Raw genomic sequence first — 19,272 nt, forward strand, 5'->3', positions numbered from 1 at the left:
TGAGAAAGTCCAAGGACGGTGCTCAGGCCCTGAGCTCAAGCCCAGGACTGGCAAAAAAAAAAAAAAAAAAAAAAATTACACATGTAGAGGGCCGAGACTGGGCACTCTCCCTGGGCTCTTTTGTTCAATGCTCGCACTTTACCACTTTCATGCATGCTAAGGCAAGCACTCTACCACCAAGCCACATTCCCAGCTCTCAATTTCACTCTCGTATTTAAATAAAATAGTCTGGCCAGATATTCCCTTGAAATTTAGAGGCCCCGCTGGGCCAGCAGCACAGCCAGATAGAGTGCCTAACCTGCATGAAGCCCTGAGTTCAATTCCTTGCTAACACCCCCAACCGGAAGTGGTGCTGTGGCTCAGGTGGTAGAGCGCTAGCCTTGAGAAAGCCCAAGGACAGTGCTCAGGACCTGAGTTTAAGCCCCAGGATTGGAAGAGAGAGAGAGAGAGAGAAAGAGAGAGGGGGGGGGGCGCAGAGAGACAGAGACAGACAGAGGGAGGGAAAAAAAAAAAAGGAAAGAAATTTAGAGGCCCCAGGCTACTATCTTAGAGCTCCGGATGTTGCTGAGAGGTCTGATTATTGGTGTGAACCTGTTTTTCTTGTCTGGACGCTCCCAGGATCTCTTTTGTCCTCAGGTGCTCTGAAATTTCCTGCTGAACTATCTAACCAGTAGGTCAGTTTTCATCCATTGTTCTGGGCCGCTGGTGGGTTCTTTCAATCTAGAAAATTATGTCTTTAGGTGCTGGGAGCTTTTCTTAAATCATTATTATTTTTTTGATTCTAGTACTGGAGCTTGACTCAGGGCCTGGGCCTTGTCCCTAAGCATTTGTGCTCAAGGCTAGGGCTCTACCATTTGAGTCACAGCCTTGGAGCAGTCAGGTGGTTTATTACAGACTTTCCTATCAGGACTGGCTTTGAAACGTGATCCTCAGATCACATTAATATGTTAAGGAAATCCTTAACATATTATTATATTAACATTAACACAGTATATATAATATTAATGTATTACATACATTATATATAATATAAACACATTTTTCTCCTCTCCACATGATCTCTGTTCCTCTAAATGTTATTTTTCTTTCTCATTGGTTTTAATCTATTTCTCTATTTATTTGCCTCTCTATAGACCTTTTCTCCATGTCTTGGGGTCCCTGGTCATCCATGCAGAATTAAAAGTGGGCACTTAGAGAGTTGGGACACTTATGAATATGGGTGGCACTTGCCATCCACATTTTGGGGTGGGGTGTCTCCATGTAGGACATTTTGTCTAGGTCATTTTAATGGGAAACGTCTTGGACTAGGAAAAAAACAAACTGTTCTAATACCTGCCCTAAGGGTTTCATTCTGGATGTCAGCCACGCGACGGGAGTGTGCACCTCTACTTATTCTTGAGTGCTGTAGGGTCCCCACTCCCGCTCATGCCTATGCAGAAATCCTTTCTCACCTTCTATAAGAATAAGCTTTCGGACAGGAGCATGGCCTAGTGGTAGAGTGGTTGTCTAGCATGCACGAAGCTCTGGTTCCATTCCTCAGGACCACACACATAGAAAAAACCGGAAGTGGTGCTGTGGCTCAAGTGGAAGAGCTCTAGCCTTGAGAAAGCCCAAGGACAGTGCTCAGGCCCTGAGCTCAATCCCTGGGACTGCATTGGCAAAAGAAGTAGGAGGAGGAGGAGGAAGAGGGGGAGGAGGAGGAGGAGGAGGAGGAGGAGGAGGGAGGGAGGGAGGGAAGGAGGGGAGGGAGGGAGGGAGGGAGGGAAGGAAGGAAGGAAGGAAGGAAGGAAGGAAGGAAGGAAGGAAAAAAAGAAAAAAAGAAAAAGAATAAGCTTTGGTCATCTGCCAGGATTGGGGAGAGGCCAATGTCAGATGTAAGGGTGGCATAGGAGGTTATTTAATTTAATTTCTTTCCTTCCTTCCCAACTCTTCCTCCCCCTCCCTCCCTGCCCCTCTCCCCGTCTCTCTCTCTTGGCCTCACAATCACCTAGCTGGCTTGGTGGACTGAGAAGCCACCACTTGGTCAGCCCTAGTCAGTGTCTTTGAGGTCACTCTGGAGATGGAGCTGTCTGGACTGCCGGGGCTGGCTTTTACCATCCCTCAGATGTAGCCTCTGGTGTAACAAGATTACAGGCATAGCCAGCAGCACCCTGCAAATTGCAAAAGATGCCTGACTAATCTCTGATTTCAGCCTCACCTTTATCCCCATTTCTCCCGTTTTCAGACACCTCAAGTGGGTCTTAAGCAGGATGTTCTGGTGGGGTGAGTGCGCCATTTCTTCTCAACTTCTCCCAGCACCAACTTTAGACTGGGCTTTCTAAATCAGTAATCACTTGGCCAGCCACCTGCTTCCAGACTTCCAGCAATCTTTGTTGCTGTCATCTCCTTGTCTATCTTCCTGTTTTTTTTGTTGGTGGTGGGGCTTGAACTCTGGGCCTGGGTACTGTCCCTGAGCTCTTCAGCTTAAGGCTACTACCCTACCCCTTGAGCCATAGCGCCACTTCCAGTTTTGTGTTGCTTAACTTGAGACTATAGTCTCATGGACTTTCGTGCCCGGGCTGGCTTTGAACCGTGATCCTCAGATCTCAGCCTCCTGAGTAGCTAGGATTACAGGTGTGAGCCACTGCAGCTGGCTATCTCCTTTTTTTCTGCCAGTCCTGGGGCTTGAACTCAGGACCTGAGTATTGTGCTTGGGATTTTCCTCAAGGCTAGCACTCTACCACTTGAGCCACAGCATCATTTCCGACTTTTCTATGTATATGGTACCAAGGAACCGAACTTGGGTCTTTGTGCTTGCTAGACAAGCACTCTACCACTAGGCCAAACTCCTGGCCCATCTCTTCTTTTGTTTTTGTTTTTAACCAGTCCTGGGTTTGAGCTCAGGGCCTGAGCACTGTCCTTGGACTTTCTCAGGGCTAGCACTCTACCACTTGAGCCTCAGCACCACTTCCGGCTTTTTGCTATGTATGTGGTATCGAGGAATCGAACCTGGGTCTTCGTGCATGCTAGGCAAGCACCCTACCACTAGGCCAAACTCCCGGCCCCTGCCATCTCTTCTTTTAAAAGTCCTTTTATTTGGCCGGGAGTCTGGCCTAGTGGTTAAAGTGCTTGCCTAGCATGCACAAAGACCCTGGTTCGATTCCTCGGTACCACATATAGAAAAAAGCCGGAAGTGGTGCTGAGGCTCAAGTGGTAGAGCTCTAGCCCGTTTTCTAGTGATTAACTGGAGATCAGAGTCATAAGGACTTTAAGACTTTAGTGCCCCAGCTGGCTTTGCGTGTTGATCCTCAGATCCCTGCCTCTGGAGAAGCCAGGATGACAGGCGTGAGCCACTGAGCCCGGCCTCAACCTCAAGTCTTTTATCATGGTTGTTTTTTTTTTTAGAAAAAAACAAACTTGTGCCAGTACTAGGGCTTGAACTCAGGACCTGGGTACCTGAGCTTCCGTGCTCAAGGTCAGCACTCTGCCACTTGTACTACTGCTCCATTCCCAGCTTTCTGAGGTCAACTGCAGGTAACACTGAGTCTCATGGCCACGGCTGGCTTTGAACCAAGATCCTTAGATTTCGGTCTTCTGAGTAGTAAGGATTCAAGTGTTAGCTACCAGTATTTAGCTATGCATTAGGCTTGGAAAAATACTTATACTGAGGCCAAGAGCATAGCCTAGTAGTAGAGTGCTCGCCTAGCATTCCCCAAGACCCAGGCTCGATTTCTCAGTACCACATATGCAGAAAAAGCCAGAAGGGGCGCCGTGGCTCAAGTGGCAGAGCACTACCCTTGAAAAAAAAGTGTCCAAAGACAGTGCCCGGGCCCCGAGTCAAGAAGCCCCAGGACTGGCAAAAAAATAAAAAATTAAAATTAAAAATTAAAAAAAACTTACATTGAATAAAAAAATCTGCGCTCCTCAGAAAATTTTACTAAGCAATGTTTTAGTATGTTTCTATTTTTGTCTATATTGTTTACGTCATTCTTCTCAGTGCTACTTCATGAACCACCCCTTCCACCTATATCATCCCTATCCACTTTGTAAACAGAATTCACCACTGGAGTTTGAACTCAGGGACTTGCTTGCTGGGCAAATGTTCTTTCACTTGAGCCACATCCCAGATCAATTGTTTTTTCTGGTTTTTCTGGTTTCTCCTACTTTTTCTAAATCTTATCCTGGTGGTTTTCAATCCTGGTTGCACTTAAGAACTATACTGGAAATGAAGATAAGAGTCTCACAGATTTTCCTTCCAGGGCTGGCTTTAGAACTCAGATCTCATCCCCCCCCGAGTAGCTAGGATTATAGGCATAAACCACCAACTCTCAACTTCTGGTAACATTTTAAAAAATGGGAAAATAGGAGATTTCATGTTTGAAATGGAACCATGATACTTGAGGAGCTGGGTGGAGATGGAGGGAGACCAGTGGAAGGGGTGGCTGACCAAGAGGCACTGTACAAAAATATACTCAATATATATCTATATACTCAATAGATTCAATATGCAAAGGTAATAAGAGAAGAAAAAGGAAAAGGAAAACAAATAAACAAACAAACAAAAACAACCGGGGCTCCTTCCTGACCAATATATTCCAGATCCCAAATCTGTCCTAAGACAGGCTGTGCAGTGGGTGCTTGTGTCTTGTCACGTCTTCCTCTGCAGACCAGGTGCATCCATGTACATCACCGCTGCTCAGATGTCCACAGACACCAGAGCGAGAGCCTCTTGCTCAGAGTTGGAGCACAGTTGCAGCCTATACTAAGTTGCTTCCTCAACTCCTCTTGATGTCTTGCTGGGATCTCAAAACAGTGTTCAAAATCAAATTCTGATTGTTTTTCCAAATCTACACCGCATGTAGAGTCCCAGAAGCTGGGAACCACCTCTGGCACCTTTCTCTCCCTCAGTTGCTAAGTCATGGTTTACAGACAAAAGGTATCAGGCTTGGCCACTGGTCACACTGGGCCATGCCAAGGTCTTCTACCTATTATTCAGGTTCCAGTAAACCGTCCACCCTTCAGTGAGGCCTTTTCTGGCCTCCCAAGCCCAGCAGAACCCGTGCAGCAGTTTGAATGCTTCTGTTCCAAGGGGACCACAGGGCTTTTATACAGCAAGATTTGGCTGGTCTCTACGAAGGTATAAATCTAAGGGCCAGGATCTCTAGGTCCTGCTACAAAAAGCATCTGATGGATGAAGCTAAATGAAAGGATCTCCAGGATATGGAAACAAGAGCTTTATCTTGTGTGATGGTTGTTCTTAACGTTATTTCTCTTCTCTTTTGTTGCCCTTTGGTTAATCTCATATTGTTAATATACCTGACTTCGTTACCTAGCATATTGCATATACATTCATTTGTTTATTTGAAATAGGAAAGGGAAGGAGGGAAAACTATAACCCCTCTATACATTACCCCGACAATTAAAAAAAAAAGCATCTGATGAACTAAATGACCAAATTATAAACAGAGGGCTGGGAGATTGGCCTAGTGGTAGAGTGCTTGCCTAGCATGCATGAAAACCCGGGTTCGATTCCTCAGTACCACATACATAGAAAAAAGCCAGAAATGGTGCTGAGGCTCAAGTGGTAGAGCTCTAGCCTTGAGAAAATCCAAGGACAGTGCTCAGGCCCTGAGCCCAAGCCCAGGACTGGCAAAAAAAAAAAAAAAAAATCAATCAAAAAATATATAAACAGAGCTATTTTATTAAAATCCTTAATAAATATGCTAGCTCAGGCCATGTTTTCAATTTTCACTCCCATGCTATGGACTGTGAAAGGATGTTATTAGGACAAATGTGTGTGTTTAAAATATTTAAGTCATGGGGCTGGGAGTTTGGCCTAGTGGTAGAGTGCTTGCCTAGCATGCACAAAGACCGGGGTTTGATTCCTCGGTACCACATACATAGAAAAAGCCAGAAGTGGTGCTAAGGCTCAAGTGGTAGAGCTCTCTCCTTGAGAAAATCCAAGGACAGTGCTCAGGCCCTGAGCTCAAGTCCAAGACCGGCACCAAAAAAAAAAAAGAAAAAAATATTTAAGTTATGTGTTACAGATAAAAAGCATCAAAATGCTTTCTAGAAAGACTGAAATGGGGTTGGGGGCTGGTGGCTCATGATATAATTCTACCTACTTGGGAGGTTGAGATCTGAGGCTTGTGGTTCAAAGTCATCCCAGGAAGAAAAGTCCATGAGACTCTTCCCTCCAAAAAGCCGGAAATGGTATTATACTGTAGCTCAAATGGTAGAGTAGTAGCCTTGAGCACAAAAAGCTGGGGACAACACCTAGGTACTAAGTTCAAGCCCTCAGACTGGCATTAAAAAAAAAAAAAGAATGAAACAATGTATACTTGAATGGCAACATCTGGTTACTAACTTGTCAGGGTCTCTCTCACTACTGCAAGGCCAAGAGCCGGAGCCCCTCTTGTAAGTATTTTGAGAGCAGCACTAATATCTGAATCTTCTTTGGATCTCTTTGCTTTTAGGAACCTAAGTCATTCAACAATAGTTGACGGCATGGATTTACTTTGCCAGTTCATAAAATTCACATTTTGGTATGTATTGAATTCTGAATATTTTTTTTTAATTTTTTTTTTTTTGCCAGTCCTGGGCCTTGAACTCAGGGCCTGAGCACTGTCCTTGGACTTTCTTAAGGCTAGAGCTCTACCACTTGAGCCTCAGCATCACTTCTGGCTTTTTTCTATGTATGTGGTACCGACAAATCGAACCCGGGTCTTCATGCATGCTAGGCAAGCACTCTACCACTAGGCCAAACTCCCGGCCCCAATTCTGAATATTTTTAATTTTCAAGACTTCCTCCCTTGATAACACACCTAGGGTTGGCTTTGCTCTACTTTGCTAAAGAGAAGACACAAGCTACCGTGGCTGGGAAGAGGGCTGATACTTACCGGCGTTAACCAGTTAGGGCTGTTAGTTGAACATAGCACATGGTGTAAAACCCACTCTATGGAGCAGTGGCGCCATGTTCCTGCCCTCTAGGTCAATTAGGCTCCAATGGCCTCCACTGAACCAGCCATGTAAGAATGCACCTTGCAGAAGGAGCTCAGGCCCAGAGTAGAGTAGGTGGAGACATTTGTTGGGTCTACTCTATGGAGGGCCATTTGTGATAAAGATGAGAAAACTAAAAAGATAAGTGGGGGAGAAGGTCGGGAATCAATGCTCTCCATCCTGAAGCTTCTAAGAAAAAGATACCAGAGTAGCATCTGCACTTCAAAATCAGCTATCAGTTATGCTTCATGATTTTTTTTGTTTACCACAAATCATCTGTCCCAGATCCTTACTTTATGCCTCTGAATCTGTCTTTCCTTCTCTAAAAAAATTTTGCTAGTTCTGAGACTTAAACCCAGGGCCTGGTGTGTGTGTGTGTTAGTCGTGGGACTTGAACTCTGGGCCTGGGTGCTGCTCCTGGGCTCTTCAGCTCAAGGCTATGGCCCTACCCCTGGTGCCACAGCACCATTTCCGGTTTTCTGGTGGTTACTTGGAGATAAAGAGTCTCATGGACTTTAGTGCCCAGGCTGGTTTTGAACCTCAATCCTCAGATCTCAGTAGCTAGGATTACAGGTGTGAGCCACCGTGTCCACTCTAGTAGTAATTCTTTGTACTAATCTGACCCTGTTTGGTAACAGAGATTTTGAAAAGATCAATGCTAGGAAGCGCAGAAGCTGGAATCAAAAAAACACAGGCAGCCTGATACCAGTTTACCTGAGGCACATGGCTTTCTTACTTCCTGGCCAGACACTGTCCTGCTGGAGGGCTAAACGATAGGGTGTTTCCAGTCTCTTATTCTACTGACACACGGCACAAGAAAGGGTGTGGCCTTTCTCTGGAAAGCTCTAGGAGGTATAAGCACTCGTGTTCTAACCCATGAATGCTTTCTTTGTATTTATTTCCTGCTAAGAGTGAGGTGACACTGGATCATGTCAAAAAATTCTGAAACAATGAACCTCCTAGCATTTCTATTTATCAACAACCGGGGCAATGGTACCCAGCCACCAGAACTCAGGGGTAACCACAGGGATCCAGGCAGGTCCCGGCGCCTGCAGGCCTCCTTCCTGCACGGCTTGCTCTCAGGCCCTCGTCAGGTACACCCTGGACTGTGACTCCCCATGCTGGGTTCTCCTGATGCTGAAGACCACTCGGCCATCCATTCACCACTCACCAGCACTGGGGTCTGTGGGCGTCTCGCCCTCCTCAGAGTCCTCCTGTTCCTGCATGACTGGCCTCTCTCCACGCTCCATCTGTGACATGAGGTCTGGTTTGGAGATTGCATAGTCTGGGGGAAGAAGGAAAAAGCATACTATAAAATGAGGTTGTTCTACGGCTCGTCAGCAGCATCTGTGACTAGCGATGGATGCCCTGTTGGTGGCGCCTGCCAGTGTTGAAACATGAAGGGCTAGGTAGCCTGCCAACCTTTCTTTAGTGTCTACTGTGTGTGCGCGCGCACAGTTCTCACAGATGCCAATGCTGGTCTGTACGACAAACCCACACAACATTCAAAATTTTATAAAGAATTAGTTCTGATAAAACACCAACTCCATAAAACAAAATACGGATAGAATTCCTAATATTAAAAAGTCAACAGGGTTGGGGGTATAGCTCTGTGGGACAGCATGTGACTCGGCATGCATGAGATCCAGGGTTCAATCCCCAAGACTCCCAACAAATTTAAATGTCTTTGGGAATAAAGGTAAATCTAAAGAAACAACAAAAATGTAACATGTGGCTACAGGTAAAAAGCAGGCTGGGAATGTGGTGTTGTGGTAGAATGCTTGCCTAGCATTCATGAAGCCCCGGGTTCCATTCCTTAGTACACATAAACAGAAGAAGCCAGAAGTAGAACTGTGACTCAAGTGGTAGAGTGCTAGCCTTGAGCAAAAAGAAGCTCAGGGACAGTCCCCAGGCCCTGAGTTCAAGCTTCTGAACTGGCACGTTCACACACGCGCGCACACACACAGACACACACAAAAATTAAATAGCAAAGATATCAATAGGTAACCCATAGAAGAAATACAAATGGCCAACAAATACATATAAAAAATGTACAAGTTCAGTAATCATCAACTGAATGGGGGAAGGGGGCTTGAACTCAGGACCTAGGCACTGTCTCTTAGCTTTTTTTGCTTAAGGCTACCACTTGAACCCGGGTCCAGTTCTGGGTTTTTGATAGTAAACTGGAGGTAAGAGTCTCAGACTTGTTTTTCTCAGGCTGGCTTTTTGAAATGCAATCATTAGACCTCAGCCTCCTGAGTGAGTCACTAGGGTTACAGGTGTGAGACACCCGCCCATCTGATCTATTGTTCTCTATCAAAAATAAAAATAGCTGGGCACTGGTAGCTCACACCTATAATCCTAGCAAGACTCAGGAGACCTGAGGGTCGTGATTCAAAGCCAGACTCTTATCCCCAATTGACCACCAGAAAACTGGATGTGGTGCTGTGGCTTCAAATAGTAGAGCACTAACCTTGAACAAAAAAGCTCAGGTACGAAGCCCTGGGTTCAATTCATCAGTACCACATACACAGGAAAAGTTGGAGGTGGTGCTGTGGTAGAGCTCTAATGTGGAGAAGGCCCAAAGACAGTGCTCAGGCCTGGAGTTCACGCCCCAGGACTGACAAGAAAGAAAGAAAGAAAAAAAGAAAGAAAGAAAGAAAGAAAGAAAGAAAGAAAGAAAGAAAGAAAGAAAGAAAGAAAGGGAGAAAGAAAGAAAGAAAGAAAGAAAGGGAGAAAGGGAGAAAGAAAGGGAGAAAGGGAGAAAGGGAGAAAGAAAGAAAAAGAAAGAAAGAAAGAAAGAAAGAAAAAGAAAGAAAGAAAGAAAGAAAGGGAGAAAGAGAGAGGGTGGAGGGAGGGAGGGAGGGGGAGGGGGGAGGGAGGGAGGGAAGGGAAGGAAGGGAAGGAAGGAAAGAAAGGAAAAAAGAAAGAAGGAAAGAAAGACAGAAAGAAAGGAAGGTTCAGGAATAGCACCCAGACCCTGAGGAGTTTGAAGCCCACAACTGAGAAAAAAAAAAAAAAAGTTCATATTTAAAACAGAAAAACATCAGATGGTCAGGTATGAGAGATGGCATTTTCATAGGTGACTGTACAGATAAAAATATACACTGGCTCAGCCTTCTAAAGGTTCCTTGGCAATAGCCTTAAAATTGCCAATGTAAGCTAGGCTCACATCTCTAATCCTAGTGGTTCAAAGCCAGCCCAGGCAGGAATGCTCCTGAGACACATACCTCTTATTAAAAAGCCATAACCACTTATGAGCTCAAGTGGTAGAGTGATAGCTGTGAGCAAAAAGGTTTAGGGACAGTGCTCAGGCTTTGAGTTCAAGCCCCAAGACTGGCACATACACACAAACACTACAAATGTGCAGTGTTATTGCACACGCACCTTCTCCAAATCTCTCAGGTAACAGCACAATACACAAAGGCTGTCTATCACAATATTTGCAACAGTGAGAAAACTGGAATCGACTCTTGTTTACCAACAGCAGCAAGGTGAAGAGCCCAAAGTCTGTCAGAATACCCTAAGGAGACCCACAGAGATCTCGGGACCAGCTGTCCATGCCTCCCATTAGGTGGAGTAAGCTGATGGTATTAACCTCCCCCCCACCTGCCCCGCACTGTGTGTGTTCAGTAGGTCATGCACCCTGTTTTCACCTGTACAGAAAAAGATGACAAAGAACACAACTCAAAAGGTTCATGGTGGTATTCTCTGGTGAATGGGGGGGGGGTGTCTCTTTTTAGTCTACATGGCTGATTTTTCACAATTATGCATTAAAACAAAATTTAGAAAAGGAATAAAGTTATCTTATAGAAAGATATGTACAAGCAACTTAGCAATTCTAACATAAATCCAAATTTCTATCAGCATTTTTTTAATGCTTAAACAAACTGAGTCTGAGTAGGATACATTGTTATACAAGTGTGAAAATGTTATAATGAAAGCCCTCTTGTACAACTAATGTATGCTAATTATTATACATATGGCAAAAGAGTTCTCTGTAGCAGAGAAAAGGATACATAGAGAAGCACATTTTCCAGAGTCTTGTCCCTAAATATTCTTAATAAAAACCTTCAGACTTTGGGGTACAACAGACCTGTGTGCTAAGATCTAGGGTGAGCCTGTGAACTCTTTGATCACAGCTTCTTCATTTGCACAGTGAGGATGTGACCTGCGAAATGTAAGGCTTGATAAGTGACAGTGTTCAGTCACCAGAATGAGAAAACAGCAGGGCTCCCCCCTGTCTAAGGTTCTTCACAGCAGAGCAGTGAGGACTTGTACACAGTGAGCACTTGCTATATCTTCCTTTCTATTTTTTCTCCTTCCTAATAACTGGCTGAACAAATGCATTTTTCTTTTTTTTTTTTCTTTTTTTCTTTTTTTTTTTTTCCAGTCCTGGGCTTGAGCTCAGGGCCTGAGCACTGTCCTTGGGTTTTTCTCAAGGCTAGAGCTCTACCACTTGAGCCTCAGCACCACTTCCGGCTTTTTCTAAGTATGTGGTACCAAAGAATTAAACCCGGGTCTTCGTGCAGGCTAGACAAGCACTCTACCACTAGGCCAAACTCCCAGCCCCACTAGGCCAAACCCGGCCCCATACAAATACATTTTTAAAAAGGGATCCATGAGTGGCCGGGAGTTTGGCCTAGTGGTAGAGTGCTTGCCTAGCCTGCACGAAGACCTGGATTCGATTCCTTGGTACCACATACGTAGCAAAAAGCCAGAAGTGATGCTGAGGCTCAAGTGGTAGAGCCCTAGCCTTGAGAAAATCCAGGGACAGTGCTCAGGCCCTGAGCCCAAGCTCAGAACTGGCAAAAAAAAAAAAAAAAAAAAAAAAAAAAAAAAAAAAGGGGATCCATGAGTAATACTCTGATGAGCAGCTGCTCAGGGGCTTCTCCACAGCCAGGTCTCTGCATATAAGGTATTCTGGCCTGTCCCTTAAAGATGTAAATGGGTAAACCAAGGCATTTGTTTTAATTTTCTGTGTTCTCTCTAAAATTAGAGTTGGAGTCTGACTGGAAACTATGATCCCAAACTGTCTTGTCTTCCTCTGTTGGCTCTCTCTAAATCTATGAGTGGAGTGGCTTCTCACCAGTGCCAGGCAGCCCCTCTTCCTTACCCATGGAAACCAGAGACTCGTAATTGCCCCGCATCACGTTCTTGTAGAGCTCCTTCTGCCACTCGGACAGGTTTCCCCATTCCTGCTCCGAGAAATGGACGGCGACATCATCAAACGTGACAGGGACCTGAAAGCACACAAAAGAATCAACGTGGATGAGCCGCTTGGTGGTCACAGGTTGTCAAGTCCCAAGACTTATGGGATATCACGCCCAGCTCTGCCCAGTCCTGGCTTGGGTAGGGAGCTCATCTTCCCCAGTACCTCCAAACATACAGGACAAGCCCTGCTGCTCCCTCTAAAGCATGGTCTGGATCAGCAGCAACACTAACATCAGGAACTTGCTGGCAATGCCACCTTTCGAGCCCCACTCTGGACTTTCAACTCAGCCTGCCTTGTGAGATCCCCAGGGCTTCATGGACAAAACCAATGCTCACAAAGTGCTGGCCCACCAGAAGGTCCTTCCACGCCCTAACATTAGGCTGTGAAATGGGGCAGCAGCAGAGAGGAATGGGAAGAAAATCGGTTTACACACACACTTGGTCAGAGGTGTCTAAGATTAAGAATGGTTGTCTAGCTTTTTGTATGTCTGTACTGCTATCGAGACTTTTCTTTTTTTCTTTTTTTGCCAGTCCCGGGCCTTGAACTCAGAGCCTGAGCACTGCCTTTGGGCTTTCTCAAGGCTAGAGCTCTACCACAGCACCACTTTCCAGCTTTTTCTGTGCATGTGGGTCTTCATGCATGCTAGGCAAGCACTCTACCACTAGGTGAAACTCTCAACCCTCGGTATTAAGACTTAAACTCAGAGCCTTGCACTCTCAGTTGGCTTTTTTACTCAAGATGGTTCTCTACCACTTGAGCCATACTTCCACTTCTAGCTTCTTGCTGGCTAACTGGGATAAAGAGTCTCAGACTTTTTACTCCTGGATTTTTGTTGTTGTTGTTATTGTCGGTTGTAGGACTTACTCTGGGCCTGGGCGTTGTCCCTGAGCTCTTCAGCTCAAGGATACCACCCTACCCCTTGAGCCACAGTGCCACTCCTGGTTTTCTAGTGGTTAATTGGAGATAAGAGCCCCTCAGACTTTAGTGCTGGGCTGGCCCTGAACCATGATCCTCAAATCTCAGCCTCCTGAGTAGCTAGGATTACACTCGTAAGCCACCACACCTGGCTCTCTTGGACAGTTTGAATGCAGGTTCTCAGATCTCAGCCTCCTAAATAGCTTAGGATTATAGGCATGACCTAGGAGTGCTTGGCTTTTTAAGGACAACTCTTTAAAACTGCTGCACACTCTCCCATTATACATTAAATCATCTGTAGACTACTTATAATATCTAACTCAATGCAAATGAAACATAAGTAGTTGCTACACTGTATGGCTTAGGGAATAATGACAAGAAAAATGTCTGTACGTGTTTCGTGCAGATGCAATTTCATTTTCTCAAATATTCTTGATTTACAGCTGCTAGAGTTAGGGATGCAGGACCTGAGGGTATGGGGTGTCGACTGTAAAGGCTCTGCACTGTGTTCTGGCTGGCCTTTGCTGGCCTCCACCCCTCAGACATCCTGAACCTGTGTACTGACCCCTCTTCTAAGTGGAAAGCCTGGTCCCTGGCTTTCCGTGTAGGCCTGGGCTTTTTTATCAACAAGAGAAATCATACACTTTGGGTCCATCCTGTGGTTGGTGAAACAAGGATGGAGACCAGGGATCATGACATTTTTCTCTTTCTGAACCATCACTTTCCCTTTCTTTCAATGCCTTAACCATGCTCCGATTCTGACCATTTCCTTGGAAGGCCCCGGCTGGGATAGGTGTACCTTGGGGACTTCTCCGTTGCTGCCAGGGGGCAGCCGCAGAATCCAGAAGTTTCGGTTTTTCAGCAGGTTCTCCATGTTCTCCAGGCGCCGCTGCAGCAGCCCGTACTCCTGCAGCAGGGTCCCCAGCACGACCCACTTGCTCTCCAGATGGTTTGCAAACTCCACGGCGGTCTTTTCGCAGTCGGCTATCTTTTTTTCATTTGTCCCTGTCCTGCCTTCTAGGGTCAAGAGCCTCATGGCCTGGGCTTCCAGTTTCCTTTCCACTGCTTGGACGGCAGCCCACACGGCCAAGCGCGTGATCTCTGCCGTGGGGAGTGGCTGTTCTTTCTGGGCTGCAGGAGAGGTCTGGAAGGGGGTGTCCTTTTGGGAAATGGGGCTTTGGAGCAGTGGGTCCATGTCGGTCTCAGGACCTGTGGGAGAAAGAGTCAGTGGATCTTTCTCGGGGACTTCAGGGGAGTGAAGTGGGGCTTCCTGATGGTGGGTGGAGTGAGTCAGTAGGGGGAGTTCCTGTTCAGCCACTGAGGGAAGATACTGGGGGTCCTCTTGGGGAACCAGGGGCCCCTGGTGATGCGTGTCTTGCTCAGAGATGGCAGGATACAGGAGTGAAGGTCCCTTCTGGAGGGCATGCAGTATCTGGCCAGAAGTCTCTTGTTTGGGAGCACTGGAAGTCTGGTGCAGGGAGCCTTTCCGGGGTACAGTGGGAGCCAGAGAAGGAATTTCTTTGGGGGAAAGAATTCGGGATGGGAACAGAGTTTCACGGGGGAGTCCAGCAGGGGCCTGACACAGGGCTGCTTCTTGTGGAAGTGTGGAGAACGACAGAGGTGATGAGCGCTGGTCCTCCATGTCCAGTCGCTGGACCTGTGTTCAAAGAAAGACAGGAAAAGACAAGATTGAAGGGCACAGCCTCCAGCTGGCGAATGGATCGCCATGTTGAGCATGAGTGCTCAAAACTTCTCTAGTGTTTACAGCAGCAAGACACCAACATGAATCTCTCCCTAAGAGCACAGCACTGCTTCAGACAATCATTATTTTGAACAAATAAAAAGATGGCTATGGCATCTTCTGTGTTCCATAGAGCCATCCTATTTGTCACAGCACATAACTCACAGCTATCATCTTGTGAGCGGTGGCTGGGGGAGAGCACTGGATGTGGGTTCGATCACTTGGCTGTCAGCTATATTGACACCTATGACTGACTGCCAGTGTTGACCTGTCCTGATTATTTGACCTCTGTTTTTAGGGTCCTCATCTATAACGCCTGCAGAAGCTTTTGAGCATGTGGGGACTGGCGTCAGCTCCAAGTAGAAACAGATAAAGACAGACAATTTCAGTCTTCAGCAGGGACCCAGGGCTTCAGAGCAGATGGTCCACTGTGATGGGGCTATTCTGCCTGGCCAGGTTTCTCCCTGTGCTTCTGATGTGGGGAATGAGAGAGAAAGAAGAAAAGCTTGGAAGGATGGAAAGCAGTACATAAGCCATCCAGTTTTGAGACTTGGGCCAAGAAGTAGTAGAGACAAGAACCAGAATAAAGACCATAATAAAGATTTTTTTTCTCAGCGTGAGCCAATGGCTCACAACTATAATCCTTGTACTCAGGAGGCTGAGATCTGAGGATGGCAGTTTGAAGCCAGCCCTAGCAAGAAAGTCCATGAGACTTTTATCTCCAATTAACCACCAGAAAACAGGAAGTGGAGGGGGGGGAGGGGGTGATAAGAGCACTAGCCTTGAATGAGCTTAGAATAATACTCAGGCTCTGAGTTCAAGCCCTATAACCAACCAAAAAGTTTTCTTTGGGATTCTTTGCGCTCCATTTCTTTAGCCTGCCAAGTGGAGAGCACTCTGGAAACATCGGGAAGATGAAGCAGCACCTTCGGTGAGTGACCAATTCTGCTATTAGAATCTTTACCAGAACAACTCTTGTCCTTCTCTTCACATTCTTCCTTCAATTAATCTGCTTCACTCTGCTTGCTATACCAGTCATCTTGGAAATAATGAAAATGTCCATGGTCTTCACTTGAAAGCATATCCCTAATGTCCACTCTGCCACACAGTATATGCACAAGGAATTAATGAGTTTTCAACAAAAATTATTGAGATAAGTAATAAGTTCCTTTAGTTATCTACCAGAGATGTATCTAAATTGTTCCATATCTTCTGTTTCTTTCATTTGTTCATTTACTCATGGATAAATGGTTTATGAAAACAGCATGATACTTTTAATTGAAGGGTGAAGATTCAAGACCTTGTTCAGTCAAAGAACTTTGAGAAAGTATGACCTAATAGCTCTGTGATATGAGAGCTAATTAGTCAGGGATTGTTACCAATTATTCAGGACTTATTATGTGCCATGAGCACATTTTAAAATGATAGCATTAAAAATTATCTCATTACACCCTATAAAATAGGTACTAGTAGAACTGCACTCTATCCTTAGCTCATGAAGACACTGGGGCAAGAAAAAGAGAGGGCAGGTAACCTATGTTAGGTCCCACAGCGGCCTGGCTTGGCTCTAGGGCCTCCATGTTGCCTCGGTTTTAACCGTTCAGAGAGGCAGCTGGTAGGTCTGTGCTCAGAATTAGAGGTCTGAAAGTCAAACGGACCCATAGGAGGTTTCTCATGGCTGGTCCAGTGAGTGGGAAAGGCTCTGCCTCTGCACCCATCAGCACTGGACCCCTCGGAAAACCTAATAAGCATTCCGGGTAATTCCTTAAAAACAAAACCAAAAAGGACAGAGAGCAGAGCACCAGTGGCTCACACTTAGAATCCCACCTACTTTGGAGGCTGAGATCTGAGTCTGAGATCTGTGTTCAAAGCTAGCCTGGGCTGAATAAGGTTGTGAGACACTTTTTTTCCAATTAACCAGCAAAAAAGCTGGAAATAGGGCTATGGATCAAGTGGTAGAGGCTTAGCCTTAGACAAAAAAGCTCAGGGACAGAGCCCAAGCCCTGAGTTCAAGAGTAAGGACCAGGACACTAACACACACAACAAAACCCCATAAAGGCATATATGCTAAACTCTATAGTGAAGGATTTCAAAGACCTCAAACATGAAGGCTGAACAACAGCTTTCAATACTCGTAGTGAAGGCAGGAATAGACTGCCTCTTAGGAGTCCACAGGTAAAGGGAGTAGTATAGGGAGAGGGATTAGGGTATTTGCCTACAACAAGTAGGAAGAGAGGAAAAAAGAAGGGGAAAAAAAAAAAGTCCCTGAAGGCCAGGTTAACCTCCCAGAATAATACTGGGGTTTAACTGATACAATGGAAAAAGGCTCCGGTGCAGTAAATAAACCCAGCAGGCAGGACATCTTGACTCCCTAGTCTAGTCAGAGCCCAAAGGAAAGTACTATTTCTTTGCTATCTATTATGAGAGGGTTACTCTCCAGGGAGGGCTCTGGAGGACTGGAGAGGGAAGTAGAGGCACGGGGACAGTCCCCACCCCCTTCTGCTGTAATTTCTTCAGTCCCAGTAAACCTGTGGCCCGTGATTCTAACCTTCAGTAAACCTATCTGAACCGAATGACTGAGCTCAGATTTTCAGCCTGCTAGGCAGGGGGAGGGCTTGACTTCTTCTGAACCACACATTTCCTTCCCCCATGTGGGTCTCCGATAATAATTCATGTCCTAGTCATAACAACTCGCATATCCACGGCTATCTGATGTCCTTACAGAGCGGGGCCATTTTCCTGCAGCCCCCAGGATGGGTCACCTCGAATTCTACACCACCACAAGGCTCTAGAGACCTGAGCCCACTGACAGATACGGCCCGATCTTCGTTGTGTTTCCCAGGAGTTTCACGATGGCTATTATTTTAAGAACTGGGGGCTTTAAGGAAGCCCTACACCCCCTTTCCGAGCCATCCAGGAAACGGAGGCTCCCTTGGCAGTACGCCTCACCAGCCCAGCCAGAGCACCTCCAGGAGCAGATGTGGGGGAGCGGGCGCCTGAAGACTTGGGAGGAGGGTCGGCATGGGGGGGCGCCCCAGACCCCATCCATCCGGACCCCCGAAGTTTGGCTCCTGGCCCTGCAGATGCAGAGGCCGGCGGCTGCCGCCTAGACCGGCTCCCGGCCCCCCCCCACCGCCGGGGACACTGGGCTGGGTGATGCCTGGCCTTCCCCTCCTCCCCCGACGGGCCGCGGCTCCGCCGGCCCCGAGCCACCCTCCCGGAGGAAGGCCGGGCCGCGCCGTCCCCGTCCGGGCCCCGTCCAGGCCCCGTCCAGGCCCGCAGCCCGCCGGGCAGGCCTGCCCGGGGCCTCGGGCACCGTGGTGCCGATGACTCGCCTACGTGACCTTGGGGCGGGCAGGGCAGGTCGCCGCCGGGTGTCCGTGCCTCAGTATCCCCGCTCTGCGAAAGGGGAGAGCCGCGTCAGCGCCGCGCCCGGGGCCGCGAGAGGCTCCGCAGGGCCGAGCTCTGCGGAACAGGCGCCGGCGGCCACCCCGACGGGACGCAGCGCCGGCCCCGCAGCGCGGCGAGCGCGCCGCCGGCGCCCCCTCCGCGGACCGCGTGTGTCCCGGGCCCCGCGGCCGCGCAGCCTCGCACGGACGGCGGCCGATCCCCCGGCCGGCCGCGGCCCCCGCCCCCCCACCAGGGGCGCGCGCCCTCCCCTCCGGGCGCCCCCTCCCCCGCCAACGTCGCAGCGCCGCGTCCCTTACCGAGACCCCAGGCCGGGCCGCCGAGCCGGGGACACGCAGGCCGTCCCCGGGGCCCCGAGGCCGCGCGTCTGTGTGCGCGCGGGCCGCCCTCACCGGAGCGGGGGCCGCTTCGGCCATGGCCCTGCGCTGTCCGGCCCGGCGCCCCGCGAGTCGCTGCCGCCGCCGCCGCCGCCGCCGCCTTAGCCGCGCGCGGCCCCACGCAGGCCCCGCCGCCGGGTCCTCTCGGCGGGCGGCGCGGCCCGGCCCTGCCCTCCCCGCACGGGGGTGCGCGGCCGTCGGGCCTCGGCCTGCGCGGGGCGCGCGGGGCGAGCGGGCGCGGGGCCGCCGAGTCCGGGCGGCGGCGGCGGCGGCGGCGGCGGCGTCGGAGCGGGGCGCGCGGCGGAGCGGGCGGCCCGGCGGGCTGCGTCCCCCGGCCGCGAGCTGGGCCCCGGCCCTCAGCAGCGGCCCCCGGCCCACGCGCCGCCCCTCTGCGGCCGCCGCGGCGACCCCGGCTCCGGCTGCGAGCTGCGCGGCCGTCCCGGCGCCTCTTCAGCAGGGGAGCTGCACCGCCGCTGCCATGTTGATACAAACTGCATCCTGGGAGGCATGTCCCTCTCAGGCCGTTTAAAGAGAAACACTCCGAGGCTCGTCGGAGGCTGCCGGAACCCAGACAGCTCCATCTACAGCCGGTAGGAGCGAACAGTGAGCGCCAGCGCCGCCAGGCAGCGACGGACACG

The 19,272-nt window shown here is 48.6% G+C and overlaps 1 protein-coding gene across 1 annotated transcript in view; it reads right to left on the bottom strand.

Annotated features, from left to right (window-relative positions):
* Znf777 (zinc finger protein 777) overlaps window positions 1-18,706 on the bottom strand; it is a 34,971-nt gene extending 16,265 nt beyond the window's left edge. Inside the window, exons 1-4 of the mRNA XM_090333488.1 lie at window positions 18,557-18,706; window positions 13,908-14,765; window positions 12,095-12,221; window positions 8,150-8,263 (exon numbers count right to left, since the gene is read on the bottom strand). Coding sequence (XP_090189614.1) covers window positions 8,150-8,263; window positions 12,095-12,221; window positions 13,908-14,765; window positions 18,557-18,673 — 1,216 coding nt within the window. The 5' untranslated portion in view covers window positions 18,674-18,706. The remainder of the gene's footprint in view (window positions 1-8,149; window positions 8,264-12,094; window positions 12,222-13,907; window positions 14,766-18,556) is intronic.
* Between the last annotated feature and the right edge of the window lie 566 nt (window positions 18,707-19,272).

Source organism: Megascapheus bottae, chromosome 5, assembly GCF_031878675.1.
Source record: "Megascapheus bottae isolate mThoBot1 chromosome 5, mThoBot2.hap1, whole genome shotgun sequence".
Taxonomy (NCBI): Eukaryota; Metazoa; Chordata; class Mammalia; order Rodentia; family Geomyidae; genus Megascapheus; species Megascapheus bottae.